The following is a 22,752-nucleotide window of genomic DNA, read 5'->3' as shown; positions in this document are numbered from 1 at the left end:
GTAGTGCAGGTCCATGTGGCCAGGCCCATGAGGCCCATGTACTCCTAACTATATGGCCACCCTGGTTAGGGTTGGCCTAAGCAATGAATTACAGTTCTCTAATATGGTATCAGAGGAGAACCAGGTTCCGCCATCGGGCGTAGGAAGGCGACTCCGGCTCGAGGACAACCGGGACCAGGAGCCGGATGTTCTGGACCTCTCCAGCCTGGTAGTGAAGCTGGGTCACGAGCGGGTCGGCCGGGTCGTGCTAGATGACCGCGGTGTGAGACCCGCGGGACCGGCCGATCCCGAGGACGTGGCCCCAACATCGGGGCCGTGGCGGCCGCCGTCGCCGTGGTGGGGGACGTGGAGCAGGTCGTGGGGGCAACACGACGCAGCCACCTACACGGGGTGCACCCTGGCCATCCTTCCACAACCCATGGTCAGGGCGCATCTCCATGTGGCCGTTCCAGGCTTCCGGTGGCGACCCTCGCCCGCCGGCGGCCATGCTTGCCGGTGCCCCCCCGGGATTCCCCTCAGTGACCCCGTGGGCGGCCCCGTTCCCTGCGTCCTCGTGGCCTACTCCTCCTCCGACCTTGCCCGGGTCTGCCGGCTGGGACCAGGCGGCCTTGGCGCACTCCTTCAGCACCATGGCCCTGACTCCTCCAGTTGGGTCGGAGTGGGTCGCCGACTCTGGGGCTACTTACCACACCACTCCTAACCCTGGTATACTTTCTTCTGTTCACCCTCCTTCTCCATCTCTCCCTTCGTCCATTATGGTCGCTAATGGGTCTTGTCTTCCTGTCACCTCTGTGGGTGCCGCCGGCCCCCATGGTTCCTTTCATCTTCCTGATGTTCTTGTTGCTCCTTCTATGGTTCATAATCTTCTTTCTATTCGTCGTTTTACAGCTGACAATTCTTGTTCTGTGGAGTTTGACTCTTCTGGTCTTACTGTGAAGGATTTGGCTTCCCGGCGTCCTCTGCTCCGATGTGACAGCACGGGGCCCCTTTACACTCTTCGCTTTTCGGCATCTGCCTCGCCTCCTTCGCCAGTTTTGTCAGCTGCCTTCGCCACCACTACCTCCACTACTTGGCACCGGCGTCTCGCCCACCCTGGACGTGATGCTTTGATGCAGCTTAGTCGTAGTTCCGATATTCGATGTACTCGGGCTCACGATGAGCATTTGTGTCATGCGTGCCAACTGGGCCGTCATGTTCGTCTTTCTTTTTCTAGTTCTTCTTCTCATGCGGCCCGCATTTTTGACCTTGTACATTGTGACTTATGGACCTCTCCTGTCATCAGTATTTCTGGATACAAGTACTATCTTGTGGTGGTGGATGATTATTCTCATTATTTCTGGACTTTCCCTTTACGTGCAAAGTCTGATGCTTTCCCCGCGCTTGTCCACTTTTTCGCTTGGGTGTCTACACAGTTCGGCCTCACTGTCAAGGCTGTCCAGTGTGACAATGGTCGGGAGTTCGACAACTCCACCTCCCGTGCTTTCTTTCTCTCTCACGGTGTCCAGTTGCGCATGTCTTGCCCGTATACCTCCTCTCAAAACGGCAAGGCTGAGCGCATGATTCGCACCACCAACGACACCGTGCGCACTCTCCTGCTCCAGGCCTCTCTTCCTGCTCGCTTCTGGGCCGAGAGCTTACACACCTCCACTTACCTCCTTAACCGCCTTCCTTCCACTGCTTGTCCAGCTCCCACACCACACCACGCTCTCTTTGGTACCCCTCCTCGCTATGATCACCTTCGAGTCTTTGGGTGTGCGTGTTACCCCAACACCACCGCCACTGCTCCTCACAAGCTGGCACCCCGTTCGACCCTCTGTGTCTTCCTTGGGTACTCCCCGGATCACAAGGGTACCGATGCTACGACCTTACCTCTCGTCGAGTCCTTATATCTCGACATGTGGTGTTCGACGAGTCGATCTTCCCCTTTTCCACCACTACCACTCCCGCTTCCACCTCGGAGCTTGACCTCTCCTCTGTGTTTTCTACTGACCCGGTGGTCGAGCCACCTTTCCCAGTGTTTCCTGCAGGTACTTCTACGTCGCCTGTCGCCCGTGACACCTCGGGGCCTCTACCCTGCCCGGGTCCCGAGGGGTCACCTTCCGGCCCGGCCCCGGCACCTGACGCGGGTCCCGGGTCGGCACCTTCGACACCGGCCCCACCGGCACGCTTCGCCCAGCCGGTGCGTGTCTACCAGCGACGCGCTCCCGACGTGGGTCCCGGGTCGGCGTCTCCGACTCCGGCCCCACCGGCACGTTTCGCCCAGCCGGTGCGCGTCTACCAGCGACGTGCCCGGCTGGCACCGCTGCCTCCGGCGGCGCCGGTGGCCCCCACTTCGCCGGGGTCACCTGCACCACCGGTGACGTCTTCCCCACCGGCGACACCGACCCCGCCGCCGAGGCACCCAGCTTCTCGGGCCGCGACGCCGGTGTACCACCCACCGCTCCTTCACCGACACCCGCGTCATGTTCACCCGATGGTGACGCGACACGCGGCTGGGACCCTGCAGCCCCGGGCTCTTGCGGCGATGCCCGGGGACTCGCAGGTCTCACCGGTACCCTCTTCCGTCCGCGAGGCCTTGCTGGACCCTCACTGGCGCCGCGCGATGGAAGAGGAGTACGCGGCCCTCCTCGCCAACCAGACATGGGATCTGGTGCCACGACCGCCGGGCTCCAACATCGTCACCGGCAAGTGGATCTGGACCCACAAGCGCCGGGCTGACGGCACCCTTGAGCGGTACAAGGCTCGCTGGGTTCTCCGGGGCTTCACTCAGCGGCCCGGTGTCGACTACGACGAGACCTTCAGCCCGGTGGTGAAGCCGGCCACTGTCCGCACGGTGCTCTCGCTAGCTCTCACACGCGGGTGGCCCGTGCATCAGCTGGACGTCAAGAATGCCTTCCTCCATGGCGTTCTTACTGAGACAGTCTACTGCAGTCAGCCGGCGGGGTTTGTTGACTCTTCTCGTCCAGACATGGTTTGTCGGCTCAACAAGTCTCTCTACGGCCTCAAGCAGGCCCTCCGGGCGTGGAACCATCGGTTTGCTGCTTTTCTACTGACTCTGGGGTTTGTGGAGGCCAAGTCAGATACCTCTCTGTTAATCTATCACCATGGGGCTGAGACTGCATATCTGCTGCTCTATGTTGATGACATTGTCCTCACAGCCTCCACTGAGTCACTCCTTCGGCGGATCATCGCCTCTCTTCAGCAGGAGTTTGCTATGAAGGATCTGGGTGCACTACATCACTTCCTCGGGGTTACTGTTGAGCCTCACCCTGCTGGATTACTCCTTCACCAGCGGCAGTACACTCTTGATATCCTGGAGAGAGCTGGGATGACTGACTGCAAGCCCTGCTCCACTCCAGTTGACACACAGGGCAAGATCTCGGAGGCTGAGGGTACACCAGTGACAGATCCCACTGCATATCGGAGTCTTGCCGGGGCACTTCAGTACCTCACCTTCACCCGGCCGGATATCACCTATGCAGTTCAGCAGATCTGCCTCCATATGCATGATCCCCGGGAGCCACACCTCACCGCTCTCAAGCGGATCCTACGCTACCTCCGGGGCACCGTCGCTTTCGGTCTCCTCCTTCACCGACGGTCGTCCTCCACCGAGCTCGTCGTCTACACTGACGCCGACTGGGCTGGGTGTCCGGACAACCGCCGCTCCACCTCCGGCTACGCCGTCTTCTTAGGCGGCAACCTGGTGTCTTGGTCGTCCAAGCGCCAACCGGTCGTCTCCCGCTCCAGTGCCGAGGCGGAGTACCGCGCTGTCGCCAACGGCGTGGCTGAGGCTTCCTGGCTCCGGCAGCTCCTCGCCGAGCTCCACAGCCCTCTCTCCCGGAGCGCACTGGTCTACTGCGACAACGTCAGTGCGGTGTACCTCTCCACCAACCCTGTCCAGCACCAGAGGACCAAGCATGTGGAGATCGATCTACACTTCGTCCGGGACCGGGTCGCTGTCGGCGATGTTCGGGTCCTCCACGTCCCGACCACCTCCCAGTTCGCCGACATCTTCACCAAGGGTCTCCCGTCCTCGACCTTCACCGAGTTCCGCTCCAGCCTCAACATCACCAGTGGCTAGTTGCGTCTGTGGGGGGGGCCGTGTGTTGTACTCCTTTTCGTGTTCAGTCTGCAAACTCCGCTGCGCCGGCAGTTCAGACTGCGGGGGGGTGTTAGAGTATGTGTAGTGCAGGCCCATGTGGCCAGGCCCATGAGGCCCATGTACTCCTAACTATATGGCCACCCTGGTTAGGGTTGGCCTAAGCAATGAATTACAGTTCTCTAACAATCTTGTTTCATCCCTTGGGTTTGTAATAATATTGTAATAGGTAATGACCTACGACTTTACAATTTTTTTTATGACTAGCATATACCCGTGCGTTGCTACGGGAGTAACATTTCAATACACAATAATATAAAAAACTATGCCGAGTCAAAATATATAGACTAACATACTATTCTGATCCACTTGTAAAAAAAAAAGCACAATTTCTGAAAAAATCATCAATTCGCCATATGTATTATCAATATGTACTTTTTTTATTTTTTCTTGGCCGTCGCCTGCCTGGCCCACTCTGGTTTCTCACTGCGTCTCGCCAATGCCCGCCGCGCTGGACACGTCGTGCTCGAGTTTGGTCCGGACACCCGCTCGCTCACCGTCACGCTGCTACAGGCAGATGCTACAAATAAAAAAGCACAATTTCTGAAAAGATCATCAATTCGCCATATGTATTATCAATATGTACTTTTTTTTATTTTTTTCTTGGCCGCCACTTGCCCTGGCCCACCTCGGTGTCTCACTGCGTCTCGCCAATGCCCGCCGCGCTGCAGACGTCGTGCTCGAGTTTGGCCCGGGCACCCGCTTGCTCACCGTCACGCTGCTACAGGCAGATGCTACCATCTCCACTGTCAAGAAGGTCCATAACATTTGCTTTGCGTGTTGTTTCCGTAGTTGGGCTGTTTGCTAAGTGTTGTTTGCTGAAACTTATAGAGACCTTCTGAAACGAATTGGAATTATGCGAAATGGTTCAACGTGTTTGGGTGAAGAAAGTAGGTGATGCAATACTATCATTGATGAGTCAATAACTGCGAGTTCCCCATTGTAAGTCAGTGATGTTGTAACATCGCTAAATAAATTAGAGAACATTGTATATATTAAGCAAACATCACTAAATACATCATAGAACATCATCTGTATATTACGCGAACATCGCAAAAAAAACACCATAAAACATCATCATGTATAGTATATGAACATAACATCTCATAAAATACAAAAATTTAAAAATAAACATTTAATAAATAAAATAATTAAGTAATATAAAATATAAAATAAACATAACTATAAAATATATAAAGACAAAGATAAAAAGGGTAAAGAAAGAAAAGGAAAAATAATAAAATATAAAAAATCAAAAAAGATATATAAAAATGAAGGGAATAATGTAAAATAAAAAATAAACAAAAAATACAAATACAAATAAATAATTAAAGTACGAGCAAAAATAAAATAAGATAAATAAAGATATAAAAGTTGAAAAGAACAATAAAAAAATTCACATGAAACAAAATAAAATAAAATAAAATAACAAAAGGAAATACAAAATAATAAGAAAAGGAAATGAAAGAAATAAAAGGAAATAAAAGAAATATACAAAATAAGAAGAATAATAAAAAATCAAATAAAACAAAAGGAAAAAATGAAGCACGGAAAGAAAAAAGAGATCGGAAAAGAAAGGAAAAGAGAAAGAAAAAAAAGGAAATGAGAAAATATGATAAAAAAGAAGAATAAAGTTGAAAAAGATAAGAAAACTTACGGATATGAAAAGAATAAGAAAAAAGAAAAAAGAAAGAGAAAAGAAAACAAGAAAAAAGAAAAAAGAAAGACTTACTTACGTACTGTGTTCCCTCCATATCGCGGTACCGTAATGCTGCTGTGCGTAAGAGGTACCGTAATGCTGCTGTGCGTAAGAAAAAAGAGTCGGGATTTGGAATTTGGAATTTTTCGGAGCCGCGTGCGCAGGAGCTCAGGTCACGCATGTGAGTGCGTGGGGCCCACCGCACGTGGGGCCCACCTGTCGGTGCAGCTCTGGAGCGGGAGGCACGTTGAAGTGGTGTTGCCGTCTCCGGTTTGATCTTTTTAGAAGTGAGAAATAACAAATATTCAAAAAAAATCAATGATGAACCAGGATACAAATGCAAAAGCGAGATGTCAGCCGTACGTTAAGACAAACTATGCTAGCCCAAAAGAGTCGTAAAATGACAATCGTGATACGAGTTAAAATGGTTTCACTAAGCATTGTGATATATAATTATTTTTTATTTTAGTGGCGTGGGATTTTTCAAACAAAAGGACTAAGGCCTTGTTTAGTTCCGAAAAGTGAAAACTTTTCGGTACTGTAGCAATTTCGTTTGTTTGTGACAAATATTATCTAATCATAGACTAACTAGGATTAAAAGATTCATCTCGTGATTTACAGCTAAACTGTGTAATTAGTTTTTGTTTTCGTCTATATTTAATGTTTCATGCATGTGCCACAAGATTCGATGTGACAGGAAATCTTGAAAACTTTTTGGTTTTCAGGGTGAACTAAACGAGGCCTAAAAAATACATGATTGGAATACCCTAACGCTTCAATCTTTGGTAGCCAAGTGACAACGCCATACAGGTTGCTTTCAATGTTAGTTTTTTTTTTCTGTTGTGTGCTCCACTTTTAACTCTCTTGGATAACATTTTAGAACTGGCATTACACAAACATTGATTGATGTGGCACAATGGCGATCCTGTGTATTTTGAACATTGGTAGCGACATTATAGTTTAGGATAAATGTCACGCTCTCGTTTTTCTTTTTCTTTCTTTTTTCTTTTCTAGATGAATCAATCATTGAATTTTGTCTCTGCAATCACTTAACTCAGTCCAAGTTCATGGCATATAAAGTAGCTGAAACATGTCTATGGGAGTATGGGTTATGTACTTCAAAGCTGTCCCTCCTGCTCTGAGTGCAAAGACACATCTCCCCACCTTAATCTCAGAAGCTGTACAAGAGCAACTCTGATTGGTAGTAGAAGCTGCATCAGTGATGGTGAACCAAGGATGTCAACATGTTTACAGAAATGGAACCAGCATCATACATAACTTGCTTCATGACCCAGGGACCGTGTGTTCAGTGTTGAAGCCTTAATGGTTGTCGAAATGGCCCTCTGATTGTTCATTGCTGCTCTTGGATACTTCCGTCGCCAATCAAGCAGCGGTTGCATTAGAACTCTTGTGTGGACTGCATACACACTATTGTTTCTCATTTTTACATACATGATTGGGTTCATGCAGTCATCATCCATCAAGATGGACATGTATCCTGTATGGGCCGTATCATTCTTTGCAGTCCTTGGGTGCACCAACTCTATCACCGCTTTTGAACTTGATGACAACAAGCAATGGATGAAACACTATATTCAGTTAATTCTCTACTACACATATGTTTCTGTTTTGCTTCAGCACATGTCAGATGCTTTTGTAGTTACCAGTGTCACTCTTCTATTCACTGTAACCATCTACAAGAACTTTATGCAGATACAAGCTTCTGTACTGGCTAGTGATTCATGGTACTCAAGCAAACTGCTTGCTGACTACATAACATGATGCTGATTCAAATGAGTCTAGATATGACCCCATTAGCTTGTCAGGCTTCAGTTACCTTGTATGCTGCGTTGGTGCTAGGATTAGATCTGAGCCTCCTTACTGCCGAAGTTATTGCAACAGAAAATATTATAACAGCCGATCAGATTTGGCGTTGTGATGGTAGACTGATGAAATCCACTGAGGGTGCCCAATTGAAAGATATATGACTTTCTTTTGCACTGTTCCATTTGCTCTGGCGACGCTACTTTGGATTTTCTTGTTCTGAATCTGGCCTCAGGACTCATGACTTCATTTTTAGAGGGCTATTAGCCACGGCGGGAAAGGATTACAGTAGGGCTTTCAAGGTGATAGAAGTGGAGTTGAGTTTCCTATATGATTTTTTCTTCACCAAGTATGCCCTCATGTATTATCGAGTGTGTAATAATCTTCCTTACCATTATTTCAGTCACATTGACCCCTTTGGTTATAGTGGCTGTAACTAGTGCGCATGGAATACATGGTGATTGGGCCACAATGGAAACCAAGAATGCTGATATTGTTATTACTGTGCTAAATTTAGTGTCACTTGCTTTGCTGGATATGTTGCAACTTATACTGTATTGGTTCTCAGAATGGGGTAAAGTTTCGTTAACTTGCAGGTATGTCAGTCATCTCTGGTGGCAAAAGAATAAATTTATAGAGAGGAACTTATTTTCCTCTGCAAGATTACATTGCTTCCGAATTGGCAGAACAAAGATTGGTCAGTATTCGATACTTCAGTCCTTTGAAGGCAAATATTTGTAAGAGATGGTTGAACATTTTCACTAGATGGAGCAGTATCCTTTATCTTCATGATCAATGGGTTGTCTGGTAAATAATCGCAAAGCAGGAATTCCTACCAATGTACACAATGAAGTCAGAAAGCAATTGTGCAGTCTCTGAAGGCTGGTGATGGCCAGGTATCTAATGGATTGTCCTCTTTAACTAGAAATGGTCTGATTGAGCACTTCTCCTGGGCATGCAGCAGGCAATTGACTCAAACACATACAATCTTGATGTATTGTTGATGTTTTCTTGTCAAGTGAAATAGAGGTTGTCAAAGTCAATACTGTATTACTGTGCTGTCTAAAAGAAAAAGGAAAATTGGTGTGCTTATTCACTACATTTGAAACTTAAGGATTGTTGGGCTCATCATTCAGTCTTTCAGTTTGTAGTAGATGAAGGTTATTGCGAGTCTGTACTTTTCAGTTGTTTGAATTTGCATTAAATGGTTCTTTGTTAGGTAAAAAGGATGATCTTGTGTGGTAGTGCCCCTTTTGTTTATTGGCCTAGATCTCACGGGCACCTAGTGTTTCAACCTTTTGTATCCATAAAATGCTCTATTATGTAGTTAGCGAACTCTTCACAGGTGAGCTGCCTGTATAGTCTATTGCAGCTGTAGGAGGCAAGATGGCTGGAGATAAAGGACCTGAAAGTTGGGAAAGTGAAACTGCACGCAAGCGCACAAATGATTAATGTCTCATTTCAGGGAAATTGGTACGTGCTGGTGCCATCATTCTTGAGCAAATCCTCCATCGGCCTACAGCTAAGGTGTCGCTTTTGCTTTGCCTTTCCAGTGAAAAAATGCAGATCCTAAATCTCCCTACCTTTGACCTTTTAATGTAGTAGCTTTAATTGCAATAATTGACACTGTAGTCTAGTAGTACTGTGAGATAGTTGTAAATCTGTTCTTAGACTTGCAAGTGCACTCGCATCATTTGTTAATCAAGTGCTACACCTGGAAAGTGGAAGCTGGTCATAAAAAAACATCCGGAAACCAGTGGCGAAGCTAGAGCAAATTAGAGTGGGGGTGTACTTGTGGGTGCATAAACATCTTCCATGATAGTGCAAATATGGTGAAATTTTGGATCTAGTCACTGTTTTTATAATTTTTAGAGGTGCATTTGCACCCCCTAATTAACATGTAGCTTCGCCCCTGCCGGAAACAAATATGGACACTTAAAAGAGTATACTCCTTGTTTTCCAAGAAATCAACTAATTCCAGTTCAAGTTTATAATAGATAGGTTTTTGTCGAAGTAGCAGAATTCATTTATACATACATGTAAATGCACCAGTTTTGAGCAGTGATGAGCATTGTGCCCCTGGATCTTATCCAAACTATCTAGGCTCCACTGACAACTTGAAGAATGCAGGTCCCTCCACAGCTTGGCACTGTCAGTAGTCTCTCTGGTATTATAGGGTCTAGCCGTGGAGGACAAACAAACTGATTGCCACGGTCCTCGAGTACACGGTACAGACAGTTAGTTAAGAGCAGGACCATGCAACATTATAGGACGGGGATCCCGGAAGGAACGCGCCACATGTGCATGGAGGATGCATGTTACATGTACCCTGGCTAGAAGTTTGACATGAGGAGCCAGCGGTTCTCTCGCCACTGACTACTGATATAATATAAGGCCTTGTTTAGTTCCAAAAAATTTTGCAAAATTTTTCAGATTTCCTGCATGGAGTATTAAATATAGACGAAAATAAAAACTAATTGCACAATTTGGTCGGAATTGACGGGACGAATCTTTTGAGCCTAGTTAGTTTATGATTGGACAGTATTTATCAAATACAAACGAAAGTGCTACTGTTCCTATTTTGCAAAAAATTTTGGAACTAAACAAGGCCTAAGGATTCTTATATCATATCATATTATATCTGCGTGATTAATTTGTAAATTAGTATGCGAGTTGCAGCAATTATTCAACCCACTGTAGCATCCTCTCCTGAATTTGACAAGATGTCCGGACGAACATGCAGGATGTCTCCTGATGCGTAGTACGTCATCATTAAATGAGCATAATAATAATCCATAAGTCTCAACTCATACGGGAATATTCCCAGCGTAGTAGTTCCTTTGACATCTCTCGTACGTGCAATGCCGTAAAACTAGTAGAAGAATTAACAACGGTTGAACCAAGCGATGTGCTTATTTCCTTCCCAGGTGCTGACTAGCTGAGCATTTTACGCATTTTCTGCGCTCTTCCTTCCCCTTTTGGTCCTTTCCGCCGCTGCACTGCACACCTAACAGGGATGAGACGAGAGGTGTGGTCACCACTCACCAGAGGTCCAGAGCCCCGGCGTGAGGTCGTGAGGAGAGGACCAGAATGCAATGCATCCTGCACCTGCACACACAGTGGCGAGACATGGAAATGTAGTGGAGACAGAGTGCAGCTGCAGAGTGAGATTGGGCCGGACGGATACCCGTAAAGTGCCCGGCGTGTCGGTCCCTGGCGACGCAGCAACCACCGCCGGTCGCCGTCGCACCAACCGCCGTGCGGGCCGCGCGCCCGGGAGCGAGCGGAGCGGCCCAAGTTTCCTTTGCCAGTGCCAGTGCCCGCCCGCCTCCGAGCCGCAGATAGAGATAGCTAGGCACCAACCTAACGCGGTCGCCGCGGGACGACGGGGTGCTCTTCGAGCGTCTCTAGTAGTGTCTCCTATTCCTTCTCCATTTATATGTTTTGGAAAAAAGAAGAAGAAAATCATTTCTAAAAGTTCTTCATATCTCTTTCTTATGTTTCCGCGGTTGGAAAATCATCGTCACTAAGGGGGTGTTTAGTTCCCCATAGAATTTAAAATACAAAATGCCAACTACTTTGAAGTGACGAAATGCAAAATGTCAAATTTTTCAGGGTCATGTTTAGTTCCATCCAAAATACAGAATTAAACACCTCTTAAGAAGTAGAAGAAGGTGGGAAAGGAAAAGAAGAAAAGAAAAGACATGTTCGAGGTGAGAAAAGTGAAAGAGAAAAGGACTAACGTATATAACGTATATAGAAAATAAATTTAGAGTTTCTGATACAAACCATATAAAAATATAGAAAACTCTTAGAGATTACTTTTTTTCCCTTCCTATACTAATTTAAGAGTTGTCAAGCAACGTATTTTGAGAAATAAAATATAGAAGATGCTCTCCTACCTATGACATGCCTGGATGGGCGGAATTGGAGAGTTCTCGTGTCCCTTGGCCAGTGTTCTTTTTTTTTTTTGAATAACTTCGTCCTTGGTCAGCTGAGTTCGTGCAACTCACACCAACTCCTTCGAGATGCGGGGATCGTCCTCGGTTCTTACAGGAATCGAGCTGCATCACACGGCTCTAGGCTAAAATGCACTCTTTTATGTGTTTGAGTACCGGGATGTTGACACGCAATTAACCCAAGGGAAAATAATTGCACGGTAGCACACCTCAGTGTAAAAAAGAATACCATTAAGTATATCTGTAACAATTTTTTAAAAAAAAACTAAGTCTACAGAAAATAACATCAATGTTTATGTATTTTTATCGTAGATTTATTTAAATACTGATTTGATTTTTTAGGAAGTGAAAAATATATTTTTTGGGGGTGGGGGTGGGGGTGGGGGTGGCACTTGGAACTGCAGCAGAGAACTACGAAAGGAATGTTTAAAGCTGGATTCAAACGGGACAGAAATTATAAGCCAGGACACGGATGGAACGTCTGATGAAATTTGTCCCGGCAGCAAGGACGAACACAACCCCAACAATTTTAGAAAACAAAAACTGGGAAATCCTGTCTGATGAAATTCCATGCGTCTGGCAGTCCAGGCATATTCACATATTCGTACAAACAATAATATAAACACCACTGACCACGCAGCTGGGGTAGCCGGCCACATGCGCCACACGCATTATTATTGGAGTGCCCGCCCTGCTCGCAGCTGTTTGTAGTACGTCACTGGCCACTGGTAGTGGCGGCCAAGATCGGAGGACCTGCCCTCACGTTCCATAACAGTGCTGCCCCTTCTCCTTTTCCAGATCGATAGATTTTTTTTTAATGGCACAGCCGATAATGCGTGTGGTACAGTGGTACCTGCTGAATTGCTGATTCCAGATCTAAGGCCTTGTTTAGTTTCCAAAATTTTTCAAGTTTCTTCGTCACATTAAATCTTGTGGCACATGTATGAAGTATTAAATATAGATAAAAAAGATAAGTAATTACACAGTTTACTTATAATTTGTGAGACGAATTTTTTAAACCTAATTACTCTATAATTAAATAATAATTATCAAATAAAATTAAAAATGCTATAATAACGAAACTTAAAAATTTTCGTCAACTAAACAAGGCCTAAACACGGTGGTACTAGTAGTTTACGGTGGTGAAGGAGCACGCGAGCGAAGCCGCCGTCTCGAACGCCTGTTCCTGATCGGTCGGCCACGGGACGGGAGGCCGCCATGCGACTGCACGTGCACCGTCTAGGATCCAGCTCCAGTGCACGTTGCCCTCATCTCATCTGTGATTTGACCGCGGCATGGGCCTTGATGATGCCCGTTCCTTCCTTGATCTGCCAGTGCCAGCCTGCCGCTCTCCGCTGTCAAGTGGCAAATCATCCACTGATTATTCTGTAGGCGCATCAGTGCACCCCTCTGACGGCCATTAACACAATAACCTACTAAGCTGCCACCAGGTCGTCCACGCTGAAGTGTGGGCCCCGGGCCCACATGTCAACCCCCCTCCCCCCCCCCCTTGGAGTATGTCCTATCCGCTCAAGAGCGCCGCCGACTTCTGCTGCTCCGCGCAGGCAGGGCGCAGGGCCAAACTGTCCTTGACACGTGGGCCCGGCGAGCTAACGTGGGGCCGTCGCCCCCGTGGGAGTTAGGACACGGGACGGGGAGGGGTCGCGGGCCTTTGCGGCTAAACAAAACAAAGGCCTCTCCGTCACAGCGCAGCGGCGCAGAGCTTCACGCTCTCCTCCCACGCAGCCAGCGCTCCAGCAGCGTCGTCCCTCGTCCGTCCCCGTCCCTCAGCCTCTCCGCTTTCGTCTAGCCCTCTCATCGCCATCTCTGGCGCGGCGGCGGCGTCTGTAGCGGCGGAGCAAGAGCGGAGCGGAGCCTCGCCCCGGCCGCGGCATTGGAGGAAGGCAGCAGCAGCATTGGCTACGGGAACCGGGAAAGGAGGCACTGAATAGGTAGAAGCTTCGGGAACCTGCCGGATCCAGATCCGAATCCGCGCTGCCGACAGTTGCTGCAGCACTGGTTTCGCTAATGCTTCGGTGGGATTTTGGATCTTTTCTTACCTTATTTTTGTTCTTTTTTTTTCTTCCTTTTCTGAAGTTTTAGGGCAACGTAGCTTGCTCTAGAGATGGAGGACCTGTTGGGTTCGGAGATCGGGAAGAACGACTACGATTGGTGAGTATCAGCTTACCTGCCTGCTCTGCTTTTCCCCTGTCTAGATTTTTTTTTATTTTTTGAGGAAACATTTCCCTGTCTAGTCGTTCTAGTTTTTTTTAATGGGTGCGTGTTTATGATCTGTCAACTGAAGAGAGGGTTAATGCAGTACAAGAGCTGTATTCCCCCCTTGGATTGACTTCAACTGCCCAGCTTTGGGAAAGTATTTGTACGGATCGCTGCTTTGAATGAGCTGAAGCTTGTCCATATTAAGGCCTTGTTTAGTTCGCAAAAATTTTCAAAATTTCCCGTCACATCGAATCTTTGGTAGCATGCATGGAACATTAAATAAAGATAAAAATAAAAACTAATTACACAGTTTATCTGAAATTTATGAGATAAATCTTTTGAGCCTAGTTACTCCGTGATTAGACAATGTTTGTCAAATAAAAACGAAAGTGCTACAGTAGCCAAAAAACAAAATTTTGCCAACTAAACAAGGCCTAACTAATGAGGGGGGACTAGAGAGTATATTGAACTGCTTTGGTGTTCGATGAATCGCTGTTTGAATGATTGAGGAAGCCTGATCTTGGAGGCTGCCGTATCGCCCAAGATCATGTCGGTTTTTTTAGGTGGTGATTGAATGATTGTTGTGATGGATGTGAGGTGATCTTTCTGCTAAAGATGACTTTGTAGGCAGTGGTGGTTGTTGGGAGGAAATGTGTCGCTGTGCAAAGAAAAGCTGAAACACACGATATGCAAGGGAGCTGATTGTCCTGTGTGGGCTCTCTCTTCCCTTGCAAAATCCAACTTGGATATCGGTGATTGGCATGCAACAAATGTTTTTACACAATTATAAATTGCATGGAAGAAGTATGGCTGAAAAGATTGAAATTTATTTAGAGAATCCTATTGTTGGTGAGGTAGGTCCGAGGCATCTGATAAAGGCCAATTTGATGCATGACCATGTTGCAAAAGAAGGGCCAGTTGTCACGGGTCCAACATACCATTTGCAGTGTTTTCCCTCACAGTATTTCTTGATATTTTGATCGATTTTGGCTGCAAAGAATTCGTTTCCTGCTTACTAATTGGTTGTTTGTTTTCTGTAGTTATACTGTACATATCATCTTTTTTCCCCCCTACTCTAACCTATGCTTCGTGCTGTACAGGCTTCTAACTCCTCCTGGGACCCCACGTGTTCCTGCACTGGAGGTTGCTGAGAAAACACCATCCTCAAATATATTACCAAAACGCACTACAACTAGATCGTCCTCAACTACTAGAGCATCTAGGGTATGCTACATTTTGGTGCTTAAAAGTTAAATGTGTTAATCTTTGAAGGTTTTCCCTTGCAAACTGATCAAAATGTTACTGTTCTGAGCAGTATTTTTCTAGGAATCATGTTTCTTATACACGAGGTAGAGATGACACGTATGAATCATTTTGACCTACTAATGAGAATAGCCTTGGCAACAGATAATTTATGAGATATAACTCTAAGCAGCACTGTGGTCTGCAATGTTTTGCAATCTTACTCGCCAACTCATTTCTTTTGGAATGAAGTGGTTTATTCTTACTCTCAGTTAGTAAATGGGGCTTTACTTTAGCATTCGATCATACACAAAACTATTTTGCACTATCAAGGCTGTCAAGAAATAGCAATAGTGTATTTATTTAGTAAATTTAATGCTGGACTTTACTATTTACCCTGGAAACTTTGTAATAGTAATAGAAATCAAATACCTCTCTTTATCTACTAACTATACAAACAATAGTTGCATTACTTTATGGCCTACCTAGTCTACTGATTATAATAATCATTTTCATTTGCAGCTTTCAATATCTCAAACAGAGAATGGGCATTCGACGGTTCCCACTAGACCAGCAAGAAGTAACTCTGTTAGCCGATCATCTATCCAGTCGGCTCTCATGAATGGCAACAATAGGACATCAGTTCTGAATACAAGCATTTCTTCAGTCACTTCAAGACCTACAACCCCTAGTAGGCGAAGCAGCACGGTTATCGCACCGAAACAATCAGTTCCAGCTGCACGTCCAGTGCCTGCAAGATCCTCTACTCCTGTTAAAACTCGTCCATCTACACCAGCAAAAACTCGCCCATCTACTCCTACGAGAACTCGTCCAACAGCACCAAACTCTTCAACTGATTCGGCTGCTGCCAAGACCACATCCACACATAGTGTGAGGCCATCAACTCCAAATTCCCGGTCCCGTATTGTTCCCAACTCATCTTCAAGTGCAACTCATGCAATAAGCCGCCCGAGCGCCTCCTCGGGTACAACAAGCAGACCAGGGTCTTCCTCAGGTAATGTTCCTGGGATAAGCCGTGCCACCTCATTGTCCTCAAGTTCGGTTCCTTCAATGAGCCGTTCCAGTTCACGATCATCTACACCTACACGCCAGCCTGCAATTCGTTCATCAGCTCCATCTATTGGTCGTTCTCCTTCTGTTGGACGGAATTCTAGTATGAACGGCTTTACATCTGCGTCCCGTTCTGCAGCCAGTGGTGGCCGGAACTCAGCACCTTCATCAGCTCCATCATCACGTCCAAGTTCTCCGAATCCACGACCCCGAGCTCCAGTGCGACCACTTGATATCCCCGATTTTCCAAATGAAACTCCACCAAATCTAAGGACAAAATTACCTGAAAGACCACTATCCGCTGGCAGATCACGGCCAGGAATGGCTTTAGGCATAAGATCAACCCCAAATACTGAACCTTCAGCTGCTTCAGCTCCTGTGAAGAAGGTCTCTGTGCCTGCTGTTAGTCGAAGTAAATTTTCTGATACATCATCAAAGACCTCTACTCTCACAAATGGACACCAAAATCGACAGGCTGAAAGGTCCACTATTGACAGTCAAGCTAATAGACCCTCAAGACCTATCACAGGCACAGATAATGGATTTGGGAGGTCGATATCAAAGAGATCACTTGACATGGCTATCAAGCACATGGTATGTTCCTTGTGTTCATATCAGCTACCATCCTGCATTTTATTTTTGGTGTTGTGTTCTTATCAATTGAATTACTTAGTTTGCTACCTTCTAAAACTGTTTATCTACTTTGGACCTATCAAGATTCAAATCTTTTGCATTTAGTCAAAATTGTCATGCCCATTTCTTAGGAAACATTTTGCAAGTCCATGCATCTCATTTTCAAGTGGACAAATAATCACTGCAAGTGAAATATTCACAAATACAGATTGACTGTGTGTCACCAAGTCATCTCTTCTATATGTTATATAAAACCAAAACAAAAGTAGCAAAATGTTCTTTGGTGGTATTATACTAAAATATTCAAATAAACATTGGACGGGAAATCACATTTTGCATCCGTAAGTGGTGACTTCATCTCAAGTGATGTATGTCTCTAAAGTTTGTTAAGTTAGTCCTTTTAGAGATGATCTGTCTTGGTTGAAAATTGAAACATTGCATAGATAATAGATTGGACTGAAATACTGAATGATGCATGAGTGTTGGAAGAAGCTAAGCTATCACTACATTGACAGGACATTCGGCAGAACTTGGGTGGCATTCGTGGTGCATCCCTGTTTCCCCAGAGCATTCGCTCGGCTGCTGCCAAGGTCCGTCCAGCTCGGGCATCAGACCCGGGGCATGGCATCACAAACAGCGACCATCACTATATTGACAATGCAAGTAGCGTGAACGGACACCTCTCTGGGGACTCAAATGGGGCTCTCTCACGCAATGGTGGCAGCTCAACGGATTCGCCAGACAGGGGGAGCATCGGAACCAAGGAGACCCTGAGCGAGCTGGACATCTATGGTAGCTCGCGCTATGAAGCAATGCTGCTGAGGGAGGACGTGCGCAACACAAGCTGGCTGCATGGATTCGATGACAAGCCTGACCAAAGCCCGCTGTTTGACCACCGGTTCGAGCCGCTGCCAGAGCCCTTCAGCCCGTTATGACAGCTGCTGCTTGTAAAGTATGATCATCACTAGCTCTTCGTTCTGTGCTCCTTTTGTGCTGCAAGATGTGTATGATTTCTTCTGTTTTCTGTCCTATAATTGGTTGGTTCTGCACTTCCCCCAATCCCAAAGACGTTGAGATTGCGGGGTTTGAGTCTATTGATTTGTCCATGGAGATTGGTTTTCCACTTTCCACGAATTGTTGTACTGAAAGAAAGAAAAAAGATCTATAAAGAAACAAAAACAGTAAAAGATTTGTAACTTGCAAGTTATTGTAATGCTTGGATGCTCGCTCGTGTGATCCCGTCATTTATGTGCTCGGTTCACTGTAGATGCTTCTTGTTTAGTTGTTACTCGTTACAGTACTTATGAGTACAGCTGCCCACCCAAGCAGCTCGGGCCTCACGGGTGAAGATGGTAATTTTTACTCGAAACCCGATGGGTAATTACCTCATTAGGGTAAGTGTATGGCTATTTTTTTTACCCATGGGTAAGACAATAGAAAAAAAAACTTTACCAAGCGGATAAAACGGGTAAGGGTATGTGACTGCATTGCCCATGAGTAAACGTAATTTTAACCCGATTCAATAAATTAGAATAATGGGTCAAAATCACCATACACAACCCAAGCCCAATAAAATCATATATAAGCCCAATAAAATCATATATAATGCTCTCAAACCCTAGGCCCTCACCTTAGTACCTCACCCATCCGCTCCCTCCCCTTTCCCCTATCTCCTTGCGGCGGCCACACAACACAGGAACTTGAGAATTGTGCCACTTGTTATCTAGTAATGATAGATTTATCTATTAGATTACTTGATCGAGTGTTCATGGAGCTTGTATATTTGATGATTTTATTAATGACTTGTGATGTTTTGGCTAAAATTGAAAACCTGAAATATTTAAATATGTATTTATTTTTTGCAAGTATTCTTGGAATCATGGGTAAGGATAATCCATGGGTTACCCGTTACCCGCGTGGGTAAGTGTATAGGAAAAAAAACTCTTATCCGTGCATGGAAATAGGTAAATTAGTGGGTAAAATATTTTCTCGTGTGTAAGGGTATGTGTAGCATATTAGCATATACCCAGCGGGTAAATTACCCATTACCATCTTTAGGCTGGTGGGGCTGTACGTCCGTCCGGCTACCTGCTTGCCCCGGCATACTAGACCAAACACGCCCAAGGAGATGAATTTTGTATTTGGTGTTGTTTGCAAAGTCCCAAACTTATTTGCAAAGTCTAAAAATAGTCCAACTCCAAGGGACTTTGTATTTAGACTTGGCAAACCCAAAGTGTGGACCCCACTCCTGAATTTTTTTTCACCGATCGCGCCGCGCGTTTTTTCCCTTCGCGCCATTTTGACGTACGTCGTGCGTGCCAGTTGCCGCCTAGCCTAGGTCTTCGCGCCATTCGCCGCCCAGCCCAGGCCGCATTCGTTGTTCGTCGCCGTCGTCGTTCGCGTCAGTTTGGCTCCGTCCACCTCCGTCCTCCTCCGAGAGAAGGTCCCCGCGAGGGAAGGTCCACCTCCGTTCCCGCGCCGTGGCCGCGTACGTCGTCCAGACGTGGCCGCGTACGTCGTCGTTCGTGGACGCGCGCGGCAGGGAGGGCAGATGGGCGTAGAGAAATCGCGCGGGGTGGGGGACCGGGGGGACGGAGTCCGACGTGGAAGGCCGAAATTGTAGATACAAAGTAGTGGGAAGGTTTGCATATATGCAAAGCCTTAACCTCTATTTGCAAAGTTAACCAAATTGCAAACCTTATTTGCAAAACCATTGGAGGGGTATTTTCTACTCTTTTTACAAATAGGGCAATACAAAGTTTCTTTGCAAAGCCTTTGGAGATGCTCTAATGTGTGTTATATTGCATAGCTTATAACTTATTTTAGGAGAGTATTTTAAAATCAATTGAGGATATAAGAGATCATTGCTATAGCAGGTTACCTAAAATTTATCTCATATATTTCTTTATTATTAGGGACAGGGAAGTGGGGTTTAGGAGAAAGGAGACTGTTTTTAAGAGATCACTTAAAAATAGCTGATATAACTGGGTGCAGAGTATTTCCTACCTAATAAACCGGTATAAATCTGTGTCCCGTGTCATCGTGCGCTATCCACCTGATTTCTCCTGCATTGCTGGAGCCAAACCTCAAACTCTCGTCTTATATAAATATAGCCTTTCGAGTAGGGTTACAAAAAGATCCTATCCTGACCGGCTTATATATTGGTTTCATGATACATAAATCGGATTACACACATGTTTTTTTTTGAGCAAAGGATTACACATATGTGCCTTGCGTATCAAAGCCTTGTTTAGTTTCCAAAATTTTTCAAGATTCTCCGTCACATCGAATCTTACGGCATATGCATGAAGCATTAAATATAGACGAAAACAAAAACTAATTACGCAGTTTACCTGTAAATCGCGAGATGAATCTTTTAATCCTAGTTAATCTATGATTGGATAATATTTACCACAAACAAACGAAAGTGCTACAGTAGCGAAATCCAAAATTTTTGCCCAAGTCGTGAAGGTCCGCTGGGTAGAAATCACTAGTCAGGCTCTTGGACTCCAAGTAATAATCAGCCCAGCCCACCTATGTCCAATGGCTATGTGGATATCTGTGGGCCAAGTAATTGTCAGCAGCCTCTTGAGTGCTTCATGATCGAGATGCAGAAATCATTATGATTTCCTTACTTGAGCCAAGTGCGCCTTGTTAGTTCCCCACAACTTTTTACCCATCCTATCAAATCTTTCGACATATATATAGAGTATTAAATATAGATAAAAATAAAAATTAGTTGCACAGTTTGGATGTAAATCGCAAGAGAAATCTTTTAAGCATAATTAGTTCATGATTAGTTATAAATTGCTACAATAATCAACATATGCTAATGATAGATTAATTAGGCTTAATAAATTCGTTTCGTATTTTTCAGGCGAGCTATGTAATTTGTTTTTTTATTAGTCTAGTTTAATACTCCCTCCATCCCAATTTATAAGTGATTCTAAGAATTTTGGAGAGTCAAAGCATCTCAAATTTGACTAATATTATAGAAAAAATTGGAAAGATTTTATGACATCAAATAGATTTTACTATAAAAATATAACTAATAAAGCTAATGATACTTAGATGGTATCATAAATATTATTATGTTATTATATAAATTTGGTCAAACTTGAGATACTTTGACTCTCTAAGATTTTTTAAATGACTTATAATTTGGGATGAAGGGAGTACTTTAAATGTGTACCGGCATATCCGATGTAACACCCAAAAAAATTCTTTTTGTAAAGTAAGGTCTTGTTTAGTTCCCTGGGTGAAAAGTTTTTGGGTATTATAACACTTTTCATTTGTATTTGATAATCATTATCCAACTATGGACTAACTAGGTTTAAAAGATTTGCCTCGTAAATTACAATTAGTTATTTTTTATGTATATTTAATGCTCTATGTATGTGCTACAAGATTCTATGTGATGAGAAATCTTGAAAAATTTTTATATTTTGGGTATATAAATAAACAAGGCCTAAACGAGGAGCCTTCTCTCTCGACCAAGTCTTCCAAGTGGAGCGTGTTTTCTTCTTGTCAGATTATGAAGCGGTCAAGAAGTAGCTGAAAAGAAAGATAGTCAAGTGATATTTCCCCGAAAGGCAAAAATACCACGGTTGGTGAGCAAATAATTGGTTATTCTAAGTAATATCCAGTTGTTCCATGGACGGTGACCAGGTTTCGTTCATTACATCACATGGCGTTTGGAACGGAGGAATGACATTTCCTATGAAAAGACTTTGCTTTCTTTATGAAATAAAGAAAATAAAACATCCACTTCAAGCTCTTAGAAACTTTTTCTACATGTGAATGGAGGGGGTGAGCAAGTCTTTATTCACTACAATAGAGAAATAGAAAGCCTTGTTTAGTTGTAATTTTTTTGTATTTAATAAATATTATCTAATTATGGATTAACTTGATTCAAAAGATTCGTCTTGCAAATTACAGATAATTAATTAATTTTTAAATTTATATTTAATGCTCTATGTATATGTCGTAAGATTTGATATAACGGAAAATCTAAATTTTTTTTGTAAAATTTATAAGGAACTAAACAAGGCCTTAATGTTATCGACGAGTTGGAGATTTGAGTGATTCTATTCAAAGTTGAAGCAGAGGTACTACAAGGAGATGAGGATTCACATGGATGGAACATAAGAGTCCCGATCAATCAAACATCGAAAAATGACACATGAGTCTGGTTGGGGAGCCTGCGATCTGCGATCTCCGTACCCGTGAGTCATTGAACCTGGTTTTTGTGGTTACAAAAAAAAAATTAAAAACTGTAAGTAGTGAGAAAAAAATGGTTCTACATTGATTTTTGACTTTTAACCTGCACCTTTCGCTGTGTTCCGCTGCCTGCTGTTGGTGAGTGGCGACGGTATGAGATTGGTGCGCGTAGGTTAGGCCGCGATCGATCGGTACGGGGAGAAGTGCCTGCGCTGGTGAGTGGTGACGGACGGTATGAGATCCCTGCAACTGCAAGAAGGCTGCGATATGCAATCACTCTGACAAATCAATCACGTGGACCAGTGAATCCCTATCTTCTTCTTTTTTCAGTGAAAGCACCATGTTATGTTTCACCATATAGTATTGCGAGAGCCAAAACAAAGAGAAGAAGAAAAAAAAAAGATTACGAGAGATCAAAGCAAAGGGCCGGGGCAGGATTTGGCGAAATCTGCTCAAAAGCTAGGTGAACTATTATGCTACTAGGAAGCACAGCAAACATGAGGAAGCTGCTGAGTGCTGAGCGCTGCAGCCAGCGGGATCGGGAACGGAAAGACCGAAAGAGAGGTGTCATGCATGGCCTCGTCATGGGTGTCCATCGTCAGTCCATGTGATCACCAGCAGTGCAGTGCAGCGCGCATGGCTGAATCATGCATGTCTCACTTCCCTTTGTCAATGCAAAATCCTAAAAGAACTATGCAAGGTAGCAGGTACGCGATCAACGATCA

At 45.0% G+C, this 22,752-nt stretch overlaps 2 protein-coding genes across 3 annotated transcripts; both read left to right on the top strand.

Moving 5' to 3' along the window:
• Positions 79 to 1,333, top strand: LOC110430264. The gene is made up of 2 exons (XM_021447635.1): positions 79 to 705; positions 939 to 1,333. The coding sequence occupies exons 1-2, from the start codon at positions 438 to 440 to the stop codon at positions 971 to 973; spliced, it is 303 nt and encodes a 100-aa protein (XP_021303310.1). The 5' UTR covers positions 79 to 437; the 3' UTR covers positions 974 to 1,333.
• LOC110430564 (mucin-5AC) lies at positions 13,308 to 18,038 on the top strand. 2 transcript variants are annotated; one of them, XM_021448356.1, is made up of 5 exons: positions 13,308 to 13,593; positions 13,739 to 13,813; positions 14,962 to 15,085; positions 15,626 to 16,768; positions 17,323 to 18,038. In XM_021448356.1, exons 2-5 carry the CDS (start codon positions 13,767 to 13,769, stop codon positions 17,740 to 17,742), a joined length of 1,734 nt encoding a protein of 577 aa, XP_021304031.1. In that variant the 5' UTR covers positions 13,308 to 13,593; positions 13,739 to 13,766; the 3' UTR covers positions 17,743 to 18,038. The 2 variants fall into 2 exon arrangements, with proteins under 2 accessions (XP_021304031.1, XP_021304032.1); XM_021448357.1 differs by lacking the exon at positions 14,962 to 15,085 and having other exon boundaries at positions 13,309 to 13,593.

The sequence above is a fragment of the Sorghum bicolor genome, chromosome 9 (genome assembly GCF_000003195.3).
Source record: "Sorghum bicolor cultivar BTx623 chromosome 9, Sorghum_bicolor_NCBIv3, whole genome shotgun sequence".
Classification (NCBI taxonomy): domain Eukaryota; kingdom Viridiplantae; phylum Streptophyta; class Magnoliopsida; order Poales; family Poaceae; genus Sorghum; species Sorghum bicolor.
This window is presented reverse-complemented; position numbering and strand designations above follow the sequence as displayed.